Here is a 15,356-nt window from a genome sequence, read left to right as displayed (position 1 = left end):
GGCCAAGTCGACAGTATAAAACATTAAGAGGAGCAGGGAGAGTACCGAATCTTGTGGGCCACCTTGTTTGAAGACGCGCCGTCGACTTTTCTCTCCCTCATCGGTAACCCAGTTCAATCTGTTCGACAACCATGATTGTATCCATCTTATGATGTGTGTCGGCACTGCTTTCTCCATCATCGTATACACCAAAGCATCTTGCTAGACACCATTGTATGCCCTTGAAAAGTCAATAAGCGCCATTACTGTCCTCTTCATCGGTTTGTGTTGAAAGCCATCATTGATAGACTGGGATAATCTTAAAAGCTGGTCTTCTGTACTTCTTCCAGGCCTGAACCCTGCTTGGTTTTCGGTCAAAGGATGTCTTTCTTCTGTTATATACCGCAATCCATTGCACACCAGCCTTTCCATCACTTTACCGATCACACAAGTTAGTGATATGGGCCTGTGGCTAGCTAACTGATTAGGATTTTCCCTAGCTTTAGTATGGTCCAGATGTTAGCAATACGCCATTCTTGCGGGACTTGGAGTGTGGACCATGATTTTTTGAAGATGCCAGTTAAGGCCTTCAGCGCATTTTCGCAGATATGGTGGAGAAGGCGTGAATGGATGCGGTCAGGTCCAGCCACTTTTGATGGGTTGAGTTTTTGTATTGCTGCTTTCACCTCTTCTGTTGTAAATTCCACCTTTATAGACACTTCATCAACTTGTTTTCGCAATTTGCCGTTGGTAAAGCCTTTCATTCCTCAGTCTTCTTTGGTTAATTTTAGGGAGTTTACTATGTGGTAATATTTAACGAACACATTGGCTTTGTCTACATTACTGATTAATTGTTTTTCACCATCCATAATGATTCTTGCCTGATCTTTCCTTGCTGGGTTTGTTAAACTTCAAAGCACTCTCCACATTTGTGTCTTGCCCTTCAGTGAGATAATCTTTCTTTGCCAAATTTCCAGCTTTCTTTCCTTAGCCAAGTTTTCACTTTTTGTGGAAACCACCTTGCTCTCATAGCCGATCTCTTTCTTTCTCAGCTTGGGTAATTTCTCTGGTCTTCCAACATTCATTTGTCAAACCTATTGCCTTTAATCCAATATTGAGTTGTGCTGCCTTCAACACAAGGTTACTAAACGTTTCTACTTCTTTGCTGACTTTCTGTGGTCTCTCTTTATGCCAGTCCCTGAACAGCTCATCTGTTTCCACTGTGAAAGCTGGTACATCTCCGGACTTCTAGTCCCAAACTAATCTCTTTTTTCATTTATTTATCGCTACCGGAAACCTAATTGTGATGAATATCAGCTTGTGGTCTGATGAGAGTAGGTTGACAGCCTCCCATGAGAAGAACTCTGTCTGGGCCTCATGAACAATGGTGATATCGGGTGAAGAGAGGACACCAGTAGCTGGGTCTTGCTGTGTTGGAGTAACCATTGTTTGCAAAGGTCCCATTATCGTCAAGGACTTGATCTGCTAGTGATTGACCTCGAACATCCGCAGTCATCACGTTATGTGGGCATTAAGATCGGCACAGATAATACTATTCCATTCAATCGTGACTGGAAATGCATCTTCATTATATTGGATTCGTTGGAGAGAAGGCGATGTAGCTGGGGGGGGGTATAAATTTGTGAAAGTGAAGTTCCCCAGATCTGGTTGTGGAATTTTGATACGTTGCTCTTCTAACCCTCGTAGATTGATTGTATTTGGGGCTAGTGTAAAGGGTATTTGTCTCTTGATAAAGATTACAAGACCTCCACCTCTCGCTTCTCCTGGAATTTCCCTGTCTTGGCGAACTGCGACGTAGTTCCAGAAGCTGGATATAGAAACAGTCGGCAAAAGCTTTGTTTCTTGAATACAGGCTATATCGATATTCCTTTCTTCTAAAATATCCTAAGAGCTTCACCCTCGCATTAATCCGTTTCCAATGCATGATGTTTATTTGAGATTGGAGTTGATATGCAGCATTCGCTTTTATCGAATACGTTGGATTAGTGGATCGCTACTCTCCAGCCATTCACATTCTTGACATTTAAAATCTCTATCGGCTTTACACCGTTCAGCTTGTAGTCTTGTGTTGGTGACATATTTAATATGACTGCCCATTGCAACTTGCACATATCAATCAGTTCGCGCCTTGTCTGATCTTCTCTTTACATTTTTTACAATTCGTTGTCATCCATTCTCAATTTGGAGTTGGCCATTCATTTTTGTTTGTTCTTTCTTCCTTGTTTAACTTTCTTTGCCAGTTTCGACATTTCCATTTCTCATCTGGTTTATTACCTTCTCTTCAGGCGCAGCTAGCATAAAAATGGAGTTGGCAGTTCTTAATCAACTTCCTTTTACAATGTGGACAGTGTCTCGTCTCAGGGAGTAAGACTCCTTCAGTGTGGACTACCTTGCTCTAAGTGACCATCCAACTACATTTCTCAAGCCTGAATGACATCCCAAGTCACTGCTGTAGATCCGCTTCAAACTCCAAGCTGCGACTCCCAGTTCCAAATCCGCGCTAACGCTCCTTTCTTCTCATCATCGGCTCCTCAAGACTTACATCCATCTAGCCGCAGACCGTTCAACAGCACCGATCTCTCCGCTGGAGAAAGCGGGGCTGTGAAAAATGCTGCCCATTACAGGCACAAGACTTAAGCGCCCCGGGACTGTCCAGAAACGACAGTCAAATGGCGCAGACATTCCCCCCCAGTCAAAAACAGTGCTGCCGAGAAGGTAGAACCACCAAGCACAGAGTCTCCTCCTTGATGAATGTCGTGGCCCAAAAATGCTGAAAAAAGTCCACATCAGGCCCACACGAAGAAACAACAAACACAAAGTGACAAAACAAACACAAAAAAAAGCAAGGCTCATGAGAGCACTTGCTGACGGCTGCCTACTTGTTCTTGACTTGTCAAGAACTTGGTATGTCGGGAACTGCAGTCTTGTGCGAGTGTTCTGTCAACCAGGAGCTGTTTGGCTCCCCTGGACTCCTACCAATGCCCTTCTGTGCTTCGCTCATATATTGATTCATGCGTCCACTTATCTTAGCTGCAATGATGCCTGACATGAGCTTCCATGTTGTGGAGAGACAGGTTATTGGCCAATAGTAGGATGGGACTGCACCCTTTGGGAATCCTTCATGATCAGGATCGTTCACCATTTGGTGAGCCATCCTAGGTGAGTCCCATCCCTCAGCAACTGGTTCATTTGTGCTGCTAGGCACTCATGGAGTGCTGTGAGTTTCTTTAGCCAGTAGGTACTGTATGTACCATGTCCAGGCCTGGTGCTATCCAGTTTTCCATGTCTGAGACTCTTTCCTGTACGTCTGCCACTGTTGTGATAACCAGGTTCTGTTCAAGGAGGTTGCTCTACTCCTCTCTCAGTGTCGCCAGCCATTGTGCTCTGCTGTTGTGTGTGAGCACCTTCTCCAATATGCCTTTCCAGTACCTTTCAGTTTCCAGTCTTAGTGGGTCTGCTCTGCTGTTAGAACCCTGCCATGTAGCGTACACTTTCGCAGGGTGTGTTGCGAAAGCCTGTTTATTCGTCTGGCCTCATTCTCTCGTGTACCTCTTTAGGCGACTGGACAAGGCTTGCAGCCTTTGCTTAGCAGTTTCGAGTGCTTCAGGTATCGTCATCTGGATTTAACTCTCAGGTATGGGCCTTTTCATGACACCTCTCTGGGCCTCCGTCAATTGACTCACATCTTTCCGAGCTACCTTGATCTTAGCCTCCAGCTGTCTTTTCCATGGTGGGTAACGCATCTCATGGCTCCCATGGTTGCTCTTACAACCAAGCATCTCTAGGATCAGCTTCCTTAAGGAAGATACTGAACCCACAGTTGCTCCTGATGCAAGACTATTCATAGGTGAATGAGGAAACGGATTTAAAACGTTTTGAGTGCCTTAGGTGCTATGTAAGAGAAAGCCCAATCAGCAGCCGCAATAAAACTCTTATGTACGCACCTGAATATGTTGCGCTTGCTCATTTGTCAAGCTAACAGGGTGCTTGACAATTCCTGTAAATTTGATGTTCACAAACACCTATGATTCACCATCAATAAAATTCAATTCATCATCAACAAAGGTAAAATACATACTGATATTGATAAAAGAACATCTTACCAATTAACAGAAATACACACAGCAGACTAGCCATTGCAGTTCCAGTGCTAAGACCAATGGGCCGGAAGATCACTTTCGTAGAACATGTTCGCAGCAAGCCTTCTGTCCCACATACGCATACTCGGATAGTGAGGGTTGATGTGCTGCTCCGAACAGGGTAATCACTGTCTTCAACCACAACAGGGAAAACATGTATGTCATGTATCCCATGCTGGAGACCAGAGCGTCGCGTCACTATGCCAGCTGTGTTGTCTGAAAAACAAATTGGTGGTTGTTAGTCACGATACAAGTACTGTAAATATACATTGGAATGTGCCTGTGTCACAACCAATCCATCCATTTTCTTATCAGAATTGACTTTGGGTGAGCGGCAAGGTACACCTTGGTTCGCCAGCCAAGTCTGTGCAAATGTGACGCATAATTGCTCAGCACGTGTCGACTGTGCTGCCCATGTCACAATCTAGTCTTTTTTAGTTAGCCTAGTTTTCCTATAACACAAAGGATCGTAGGGGTCTAGCACATGAGATACAGCACAATAAGTCCTTCCACCTCTGTTTGCCTTTGGCAGCGTCCAAGTGTTGGTAAAATGGCATTCTTTGTGCATGTTTTATTGTTTTGCCTCCAATTTATTCTGGGGCATCCCTGTCTTCGCTATCCTTCCACAGATCCTTGAAGGATGGTGTCTGCAAAACTTGGTGCTAATTCTGTTACATGGCCTTTCCAGGTAATTTTGCACACTTTTCACAATTTGAAAAGGTGGTTGTGAGTTCTGATAGATTTGTAGGTCTATGTGTTGTGTACGAAACCATCATTAAATGACGGTAGCATTTCATTGCAAAACCCTCAATCTTCCTTTCTGAGGCTACAGAGAGTGTCCAGCTTTCACATCTATAGAAGAAAGTGGACTTTTGTGCTTGCTGCTGCTCTTCTTGCTCTTGCTTGATTATGTCAGAGCCTGTAGTGCTCTGGCCACTTTTGTCCTGGTTTCGTTGTCAAGTTCCCATCAGCTGATCGCACCAAGAGGCATTGCTATTAATTGTATGCAGTATTTGCCATAATAATAATAATAAATGCTCTTGCGATGCGGAGGCCCAGTCTCATTCGGCTGGGTCGTCACAGTGCGGAGAGCCAATCAGCCTCACCAGGGCCCGCCAATGACCACGGTCATGAGCTATGTCCACTGCATTCTCCAGGGTAAGGCCCTGGTTTTTGAGATCCTCTCTGATGACATCAAGCCATCTGGTGTGGGGTCTGCCGCGTGGCCTTTTCCAGCCGGCTGTCGCTGGATCAAATGAGAAGATGGCACGAGTTGGGTGTTCTGGGGGTAATCGGAGGAAATTTCCAAACCCACGATGGTGCCTTTGAGCGGCCAGTCGGGATGCAGGGGGCTGAAGAGTATGTTTTCGGAGGTCTGAGTTGGCAACATGAAGGTGCCAGCTGTGTTGAAGATGGTTCTGAGTGACCTGCTGTCAAAGCCGTCGATCCTCTTGGCCAGGGTCTTGTTTAAAGGCCAGGATTCTGCACCATACAGGAGGATGTGAAGAACAGAAGTTATAAATGCGCATCTTGGTCTTTTGGGACACTGAGTGGTGGCGCCAGAGGGGCCACCACAGTGATTGCATAGCCGCGGCCGCGTCTGCGGTCAATCTCTGACTTGAGATCGCCGCTGCTAGTAATAGTGGAGCCCAGGTAGATGGTGGAATTGACGAATTGCACTTTGTCTGTGCCTAAGACCAGGGTGGAGGGGTGGGGTCCGTCACCGATATATATAAGTTTGGTTTTCTGCTGGCGGCCCGGTAGTCCAGTGGTTAGCTCGTCGGCTTCACAGTGCAGAGGTACCGGGTTCGATTCCAGCTCCGGCCTCCCTGTGTGGAGTTTGCATGTTCTCCCCGGGCCTGCGTGAATTTTCTCCGGGTGCTCCGGTTTCCTCCCACATTCCAAAGAAATGCGTGGCAGGCTGATTGGACACTCTAAATTGTCCCTAGGTGTGAGTGTGAGTGCGAATGGTTGTTCGTTTCTGTGTGCCCTGCAATGGGCTGGCAACCGATTTGGGGTGTCCCCGCCTACTGCCCGAAGACAGCTGGGATAGGCTCCAGCAGCCCCTGCGACCCTAGTGAGGATCAAGCGGCTCGGAAGATGGTTTTCTGCCAGCTTACTTGGAGGCCCAGCTTTGCTGCTTCTGTTTGGTATATGGAGAGAGCACTGCTGAGGTCTTGGAGGGAGTTGCTGAACAGGGTGGTGTCATCAGCGTATTCAAGGTCGGTCAGGTGGAAGTTGCCGAACGACACGCCCGAGACTTGCTCCCGGACTCGGATCATAAGTTGGTCAATGACACAGTTAAATAGTTCAGGAGCGGCCACGCAGCCCTGTCTGACCCCGCTGTTAATGGGGAACCACTCTGAGTCCTTCCCATTCACACAAACACGGCTCTCTGAGTTGTTGTAGAGTCGCTCGAACAATGTGGTTATTTTGGGTAGCACTCCAAGGTATTTCAGAATGTTCCAAAGGGAGAGGTGGTCAACTGTATCAAAGGCAGCTTTGAGTTCTATGAAGGCTAAAAAGAGATGTTGGTCCTTCCGAAACTCTCTGACCTTCTCAAAATGAGTCTAACTGCGGAGATGTGATCTATAGTGGACCGGTTGGGCATAAAGCCAGCTTGTTAGGGGCAGTGATGGCTTCGAATGGCAGCAAGGGCACAGGTGAGGAGGATCCGGGTGAACAATTTTGCAGGTATGGAGAGCAGTGAGATGCCTCTGTAGTTGTTGCAGAGTTGCTTGTCGCCTTTCCGCTTCCAGAATGGCAGGATTGATGCCTCGGGTCCAGTCTGTGGGTGGCTGTTCTGCCACCCACACATGGTTAACGATGTGGGTGAACCACTGGGCCATGGAGTCACCGCCTTCTTTGAGCAGCTCTGCAGTGATGGCACAGATTCCTGGGGCCTTGTGATTACTTTACTGATTTTATTGCTGCTCTGACCTCGTCAATTGTAGGGTCAGTTTTGCAGTTGGGGTTGGGGTGGAGTTGGCAGCAGTAACAATACAGGGGTCGGTAGGAACTGGAGGATGATGAAGGAGGTTGCTGAAGTGCTTTTTCCAACGTTCAAGGCAGTCTATTTCAGTGGTGATGCGGTTTCCACTGGCATCCTTCATGAGAATACGGGCTTGGCGCAGCATTTGAAAGACCTGTCTAAGGTCATTGCGCTGTGCTGCTGATTCCATGCGTTCAGCCTCTTCTCCCCAGTATCTCTCCCTGTCAGTTGCAATAGCTGCATTTCGTGCCGCATTCAGTACTCTGTGATATCAGCGCCCAGGCGAGCAGCACGGCGGCAGTCAATGATGTCGAGGGTCAGCTGTGAGATCCATGGTTGTTTGGGAAGAGATCTTGATCTTCCTAATGCATCCTGGGCAGACTGGTTGACCTTTAGTTTGAAAGTCTCCCAGTCCGCGATGTCATCATCTGCCAGGGCGGTGAAGGCATTGGTGATGGAGCGGCGATATGCAGAGGCAGTGGTGGGGTCACAGAGTCTGGAAGACATTAAGTGTGGTTGTGGCCTGATAGATGGGTCAGCTCGTATTTTAAGTCGTAGCTGGGTGGTCAGTGTTGCCCATCTGTGCTCCTCTGAAGACCCTGCAGTTGGTGACTGAGGATCGCCAACGGCGGAGATGATGATGTGGTCTATCGCCTTCCGGGTTCTCCCATCAGGACTATACCAGGCCCAGTGATGGATCTGCTTGCAGGGGAACCATGTGTCGGTGATGCAGAGGTTATTTGAATGGCAGAGCAGAAGCAGATGTTTGCCGTTATCATTTGTAGTGTTGTCAACAAAGGTGGTGCCAATGGGTTGTGTGGGGGTTGGTTGAGATGGTCCTTCTTTGTAGGAGGAAGAGAAGGTTGCATTGGCATCAGTGAGGATGATGAGGATGTCATGTGGTGGGGTTTGGCTAACGACTTGATAGAGTTGGTCGAAGAAGGTGTCCTTCACTGTATCATCGGCGACATCTGTGGGGGCGTAAGCAACGATGACTGTCATCTTGCCATGTCGGTGGAGGAACCGTGCAGACAGGAGTCGATCGTTAATTGGGATCCAGCTGATAAGTGATTGGCATGTATGTTTGGACATGGCCAGCGCAACTCCATGGAGGCCCGTCCGAATTTCAGGGCCATTCCATAAGAAGCAGTGTTCTCCTGCTGTAATTTCGCCGCTGCCTTGCTATCTTGATTCACACATTGTTATTTTGTAGCGGGAGAGCTCCATTGACAGCAGTGAAGGAGCTCCATTCGAAGAAGCGTTCGGACGTTCCATGTCACAGTGCGCGTCTTCAAGAGTAGGTCAATCCGTACTCGTTGGTCGGGGACGTTCCTATGTCTTGTCTTGGTTTAGACAGTCCGGTCTAAACCAACAGGATAAGCAATGTTGAAAATGGATGGATGGATATTTGAATCACTGAGTAGGCAAGTCATCACTGCACACAATGAGGTTGAACAGGCTGTTCTGCATCTTACTTCCATAATCTCGAACAGTGAACTTTCTGTTCTGAATATTCTTAGGCGTCTTGAAGAAAAACCTTTGAGTGATAGGTGGAAGGTCCAAGTCGACAGCACTAACCATCTGAATCACCTGTATATCGAAGATGACAGAGACAACAGACGATTGGTTGAGGCAACTTTTCAGACCAGTTCATGAGGCAAGATGGAGCCTATTCACGCCGACTGTGGGCTTAACCCTTGTGTGCTCCAAATTAAAAAGGCCTTAAACGCATTTTACAATTTTTGTAATGATGTATTTTGTGTTATAAACACATTCTTTTTTTTTTCAAACACTCAAAATTTTCAGAGGCATCTGTGCTATCCATACATATATAGTTTTTATTAGTTCTTTGGGATTTTTTATTCTTTCTTTTTTTGCAAAAGGAAAAAAAAAATGTGTCTAGAGGTCCCAACCAAGCCCTACTAACAATCCCGACCGGACGTGTTCATGTAAAATGCATTGGTTTGAAGCCTCCTGCAAAAAGGCAAACTCATTTGCGATCCTCTGGTGCCACCTAAAAGTTGCACAATTGGAATGACCTCAACCCTACAATGTGGCATGCATACGTCTGTCCAAGCAAAAACAAAGCGATTGATGTAAAAATCACGTGAAATGCATGTTTACACATTAGGTTTACGATGCATTCAAAAATATGAATTATAATGGGTCTCTATGGTGCAAAATATGTAAATTGTGAAGATTACGGTATCAAAACGTTTTTTATTATTGCTGCAATGCCTGAGAATTATCAGTCGGTGACGTCATGAAATTTAGGCCATTTTAGAACCCCTCCATAAGTTTCAGCTCTCTCGTGTTTTTCTGAATGCCTTTGCCTTTGATTCAAAGACATCATTTTACATTTATCGCAGGCGGTGCACTACGAGGGTTAAGGCAGACTGCAGATTTAATGGTCACAATGGAAAAGGTTTTGGAATGATTTATAACAGGGATCTCAAACTCCAGGCCTCAAGCGCTGCTTTCCTGCATATTTTCCATCGCACTCTGGTCCAGCACACTTGATTCTAGGGATCAGGACCGTTATCAGGTTCCTGGAGAGCTTGCTCCTGAGCTGATCATTTGAATCAAGGGTTTGCAGCAGGAAGAGATGGAAACATGCAGAAAAGCAGTCCTTGAGAATTGGAGTTTGAGACCTATGATTTAGAGAGATCTCATTTTTATAAACAAAGAGACACCTAGCATGGGTATATAAACTATATCCACTGCATATCCACCCATCCATCCATTTGAGATGGTTGAATATGAAAAGAAATAAAGGATCTCTTATGATATTGGTATACATTTTTTTACTTTCTTAAAATAAATTATCCATGCGATAATATTTGTATTTGAAATGTCTACATTATTTCTCTGTATTTTATGGAATAAAAACAAATCGAGGGATATGCGCCAAATATTCAGGCATTCTGGAGAAATGTGACATTGTGAGTTACAGAAATTATTTGATCGCATTGATTGCCTCAAAACATTGTTCAGCCTCATATTAAATTCAAGGCTGCCAATATCATTTTTACCCAAGTAAATAAAATTTGTGTTAATTTTTATTTGTATATTTCCATGTCCATTGTGTGTTTTTCTTTACCGCAACATTTTGTAACACGAATATGATCCCTCACAACTAACAGCAGAACACCCGGAAAAAGCAACGATCCCGAGACATATTAGAACTGATACAAGTCATTCATTCATTCATCTTCCGTACCGCTTGATCCTCACTAAGGTCGCGGGGGGTGCTGGAGCCTATCCCAGCTGTCTCCGGGCAGTAGGCGGGGGACACCCTGAATCGGTTGCCAGCCAATCGCAGGGCGCACATAGACGAACACGCTCACACTCACACCTAGGGAGTAGGGACAATTTAGAGTGTTCAATCAGCCTGCCATGCATATTTTTGGAATGTGGGAGGAAACCGGAGCACCCGGAGAAAACCCACGCAGGCCCGGGGAGAACATGCAAACTCCACACAGGGAGGCCGGAGCTGGAATCGAACCCGGTACCTCTGCACTGTGAAGCCGACGTGCTAACCACTGGACTACCGGGCCGCCTGATACAAGTCAAGTCAAATTTAATTATATCACCCTTAATCACAAAAAAGGTTTCAAAGGATTTCACATACCTGCAGTTGACAAATATTAACTAAATCCCCTAAGTTTAAGCCCATACTAGGAGGACAAGGAAAAACAAGAAAAACAAAAAGAATATTGGGCGAAAAAAAGAGAAACCTCCAGAATGGAAAGGTTCCAATCTGTGGTTTCCGAACCACAGATGGGAAAATCCCCCTTCCAGGATATCCAGGCTGTAATGTCTGTTGTTTGTTTGTTTATTGTTTAGTGAACATAAAAACAAATACAGTAATACAATGACAGAAAGTAAAGGGAAGTTAAATCGTCAAAAGGAAGAGAAAATACACACAATATATTCAAAGGGGGAGGAAGAAGTCAAGTCAAGTCAAGTCAACAATATTTATAGAGCACTTTCAAACAGCCATCGCTGCATACAATACATGGAGCAATTTAACATGCACAATAAACAGTAAGACACATCGGTAATAAAGGTGGTAGAAAGCACCAAACAGTAAAATCAATAACAAATCTAAGTCATGCTGAGTCGAATGCCAAAGAATACAAGTGAGTTTTGAGGAGGGCTTTGAAGATGGGCAGCGAGGAGGCTTGCCGAATGTTCAGTGGTAGGTCATTCCAGATAGAGGAACCAGCAACAAAAAAGGTGCGATCCCCTCTGAGCCTCCGTTTAGTTCTTGGTACTTCTAATAATGTCTGGTCCACAGAGCTGAGGCGGGCAGGTGTTTAGGTGTGGATGAGCTCAGAGAGGTAAGGTGGCGCAAGATTATTCAGAGATTTGAAAACAAAGAGGAGGATCATGAAAATAACTCTAAAATGAAAGGGGAGCCAGTGAAGGGATGTCAGAGTAGGAGTTATGTGCTCCCTCTTACGAGTACCAGTCAAGAGGCGAGCAGTGGCATTCTGGACCAGCTGAAGGCGCTTAATGGAGGACTGGCTGACTCCAAAGTAAAGGGCATTGCAGTAATCGAGCCGGGATGTGACAAAGGCATGAATTACTGTCTCAAGGTGTTCGTGTGAGAGGAGAGGTTTTATTTTGGCCAGCTGTCTAAGGTGAAAGAAGACGGATTTAACAACGGGACCAATTTGCCGGTCAAGTTTGTAATCACTGTCCAGTTTAAGACCCAAGTTTGAGAACAGATGGCCCAGGTCTACAGGATGGAATGTACAAGGGCCACTGGGACCAAACAATATCACCTCTGTCTTCTTTTCGTTGAATTTCAAGAAATTTTGTGCCATCCAGGTTTTGATTTCTTCCAGACAGGATAGGAGTGGCCTTAATGAGAAGGCGTCTTTCTTGTTCAGTGGGACATAGATCTGGCAGTCATCTGCATAGCAGTGGAAGGAAATACCATGTTTCCTTAAGATAGAACCCAATGGGAGTAGATACAGCGAAAACAGCAGAGGCCCCAGAATTGAGCCCTGTGGAACACCACATGACAGGGGAGCAGTGCGTGACTCAGAGCAGCCAAGGCAGACACAAAAGGTTCTGTCAGCTAGATAGGACCTAAACCACTCAAGAGCAGTGGCACCAATGCCCACCAAGTGCTGCAAACTAGTCAGCAGAATACTGTGATCCACTGTATCAAATGCTGCAGTTAAGTCCAATAAAACTAGACACACGTGGTCTCCAGAGTCATTTGCCAGGAGGATGTCATTAGAAAGGCGTAACAGGGCTATGCATCCGTGCTATGCATCGTCTTGAAACCTGACTGGAAGACCTCCAAGATGTGTTCATCCAAGAAAAGTTTCAACTGCATGTGCACCACCTTTTCCAGAATTTTGGAAATGAAAGGCAGTTTGGAAATGGGCCTGAAACTTGACAGCACATCTGGATCAAGACCAGGTTTCTTGATTAAGCGTTGGCCCACAGCATGTTTAAACTGTTGGGGAACTACACCAGAAGAGAGGCTGCTGTTGATGATATCCAAGACCAATGCGCCAACACTCGGGAGAACCTCCTGAAAGAAGTGCGGGGGAAGACAGACTCAAGGGGAGCCAGATGGCTTCGTCTGGCGAACTACATCCTCCAAAAGCGACAAGGACACAGTTTCAAAAGAATTTAGTACAGTTGAACATGGAACACCAGCTGACGGGTATCGACTGGCCAAGCGGAACGCGGCTTCGGTGGTCGCCGAGGCAAAAACCCGAGTCTGGGAAGAGTTTGGTGAGGCCATGGAAGCCGACTTCCGGACGGCTTTGAGGAAATTCTGGTCCACCATACGACGTCTCAGGAGGGGGAAGCAGTGCACCACTAACACTGTGTACAGTGGGGATGGGGCGCTGCTGACTTCGACTCGGGACGTTGTGAACCGGTGGGCAGAGTACTTCAAAGACTTCCTCAACTCCACCAACACGTCTTCTTTGGAGGAAGCACAGCCCGGGGACTCTGAGGTGAGCTCTCCTATCTCTGTGGCCGGTCCCTCTTTTTAAAAAGGGGGACCGGAGGGTGTGTTCCAACTTCAGAGGGATCACACTCCTCAGCCTCCCTGGTAAGGTCTATTCAGGGGTGCTGGAGAGGAGGGTCCGTCAGGAAGTCGAGCCTCAGATTGAGGAGGAGCCGTGTGGTTTTCGTCCCGACTGTGGAACCGTGGACCAGCTCTACACCCTTAGCAGGGTCCTCGAGGGTATGTGGGAATTCGCCCAACCAGTCAACATGTGTTTTGTTGCCTTGGAGAAGGCGTTTGACCGTGTCCCTTGGGGAGTTTTTTGGTGGCTGCTTCGAGGGTATGGGGTACCGAACCCCCTGATATGGGCTGTTCGGTCACTATACCACCGATGCCAGAGTTTGGTTCGCATTGCCGGCAGTAAGTCGGAATCGTTTCCAGTGGGGGTAGTACTCCGCCAAGGCTGCCCTTTGTCGCCGATTCTGTTCATAACCTTTATGGACAGAATTTCTAGGCGCAGCCAAAGGGTTGAGGGGGTCCGTTTTGGGGGCCTCAGTATTGCATCCCTGCTTTTTGCAGATGATGTGGTGCTGTTGGCTCCTTCAAACAGGGCTCTCCAACTCTCACTGAAGCGTTTCGCAGCCGAGTGTGAAGCGGTTGGGATGAAGATCAGCACCTCCAAATCTGAAACCATGGTCCTCAGTCGGAAAAGGGTGGAGTGCCCCCTCCGGGTCGGGGGGGGGGGGGGGAGATCTTGCCCCAAGTGGAGGAGTTTAAGTATCTTGGGGTCTTGTTCACGAGCGGGGGCAGCAGGGAGCGGGAGATCGACAGGCGGATTGGTGCAGCGTCTGCTGTGATGCGGACATTGTATCGGTCTGTCGTGGTGAAGAAGGAGCTGAGCCAAAGGGCGAAGCTCTCAATTTACCGGTCGATCTGCGCTCCAACCCTCATCTATGGTCACGAGCTATGGGTCGTGACCGAAAGAACGAGATCCTGGTTACAAGTGGCCGAAATGAGTTTTCTCCGCAGTTTTCTCTGGGCTGTCCCTTAGAGATAAGGTGAGAAGCTCGGTCATCCGCGAGGGGCTCAGAGTCGAGCCGCTTCTCCTCCACATCGAGAGGAGCCAGATGGCTTGGGCATCTGATTCGGTTGCCTCCTGAGCGCCTCCCCGGTGAGGTGTTCCGGTCATGCCCCACCAGGAGGAGACCCCGAGGAAGACCCAGGACACGCTGGAGAGACTATGTCACCCAGCTTGCCTGGGAACGACTCGGGGTCCCCCGGGGAGAGCTGGACGTAGTAGCTAGGGAGAGGGACGTCTGGGCTTCCCTGCTAAAGCTGTTGCCCCTGCGACCCGGTCCCGGATAAGCGGTAGATGATGGATGGATGGATGGATGAACATGAAACATGGACAGAGGGGTCAGATGCGGTATTTGAGAGCGGAGTCCTAGCTGTAGAGACCTTATCAATGAAAAACTGAAGGAATCAGTTGCACATCGGGTGAAGAATCCGAGCAAGTAGGCAGAGTGTTACGAACTCGGGTAAACCGAGTTAGGGAGGGGGATCCAAAAAACGTAGACAAAAACAAGGTCTACGATGTAAAGACAATTTAATGTCCAAATCGAATCGAAAATAAGCGAGAACATAAAGCGCTGGTCCACAATGAGGACCAGGAGGTAAATCAAAAACGACTAACAAAAGGAGCTTGCACAAAAGAGCAAGAAAAGGAAAGTAAAGCCACAAACTACAAACGAAAAACTATGTAACACTTTGTACACGCAAGAAAAGCCAGATCATCAAAACAAAATGGTACTTACACACAAACTTGGTACCGAGACTACACGCGAAAACACGACGAGGTCAAAAGCCACTAGTCAATGAGCAACGAGGTAAGCAATGCCATAAACAATACTCCCACAACAGGTGTAGAACGTAGGAGTCCTCAAATAGTGTCTCTATTGATTAATGATTGCCAGCAGGTGTGCTAGAGAGACCCCTCCTGCCACCTGCTGGCCAGACCGAAAAACCGAAATGTGACACAGAGGGGGTTTGAGTACAGAATCTATCGTTACTAATAGTGCGCGTGGGTTGTGACGGTTAGCTAGAATAAGGTCCGACAGATATTCTCTTTTGGCCTCTTTTACTGTGAGCTGGTAGTTACGGCAGCAGTCTTTCCAAATTTGATAAGAGACATGCAATTTGTCTTATTTCCACTTGCGTTCAGCTTTGCGACACCCCTGCCTAGCTG

At 47.0% G+C, this 15,356-nt stretch overlaps 3 protein-coding genes across 5 annotated transcripts in view; 2 read left to right on the top strand and 1 right to left on the bottom strand.

Moving 5' to 3' along the window:
• LOC127616755 (uncharacterized) overlaps window positions 1-15,356 on the top strand; it is a 187,168-nt gene that overhangs the window by 106,713 nt on the left and 65,099 nt on the right. The window lies entirely within an intron of this gene.
• Window positions 1-15,356, top strand: part of LOC127587603 (uncharacterized) — a 98,907-nt gene that overhangs the window by 28,547 nt on the left and 55,004 nt on the right. The gene's annotated exons all lie outside the window — the stretch shown is intronic.
• Window positions 1-15,356, bottom strand: part of LOC127616676 (cadherin-12-like) — a 63,489-nt gene that overhangs the window by 7,150 nt on the left and 40,983 nt on the right. For 2 of the 3 annotated variants that reach the window (XM_052088424.1, XM_052088425.1), the window contains exons 10-11: window positions 8,607-8,721; window positions 4,104-4,355 (exon numbers count right to left, since the gene is read on the bottom strand). In XM_052088424.1, the coding sequence (XP_051944384.1) occupies window positions 4,104-4,355; window positions 8,607-8,721 (367 nt within the window). Of the gene's footprint in view, window positions 1-3,944; window positions 4,023-4,103; window positions 4,356-8,606; window positions 8,722-15,356 lie in introns of all 3 variants that reach the window. The other variant, XM_052088426.1, reaches the window with a different exon arrangement.

Source organism: Hippocampus zosterae, chromosome 15 (assembly GCF_025434085.1).
Source record: "Hippocampus zosterae strain Florida chromosome 15, ASM2543408v3, whole genome shotgun sequence".
Taxonomy (NCBI): domain Eukaryota; kingdom Metazoa; phylum Chordata; class Actinopteri; order Syngnathiformes; family Syngnathidae; genus Hippocampus; species Hippocampus zosterae.
This window is presented reverse-complemented; position numbering and strand designations above follow the sequence as displayed.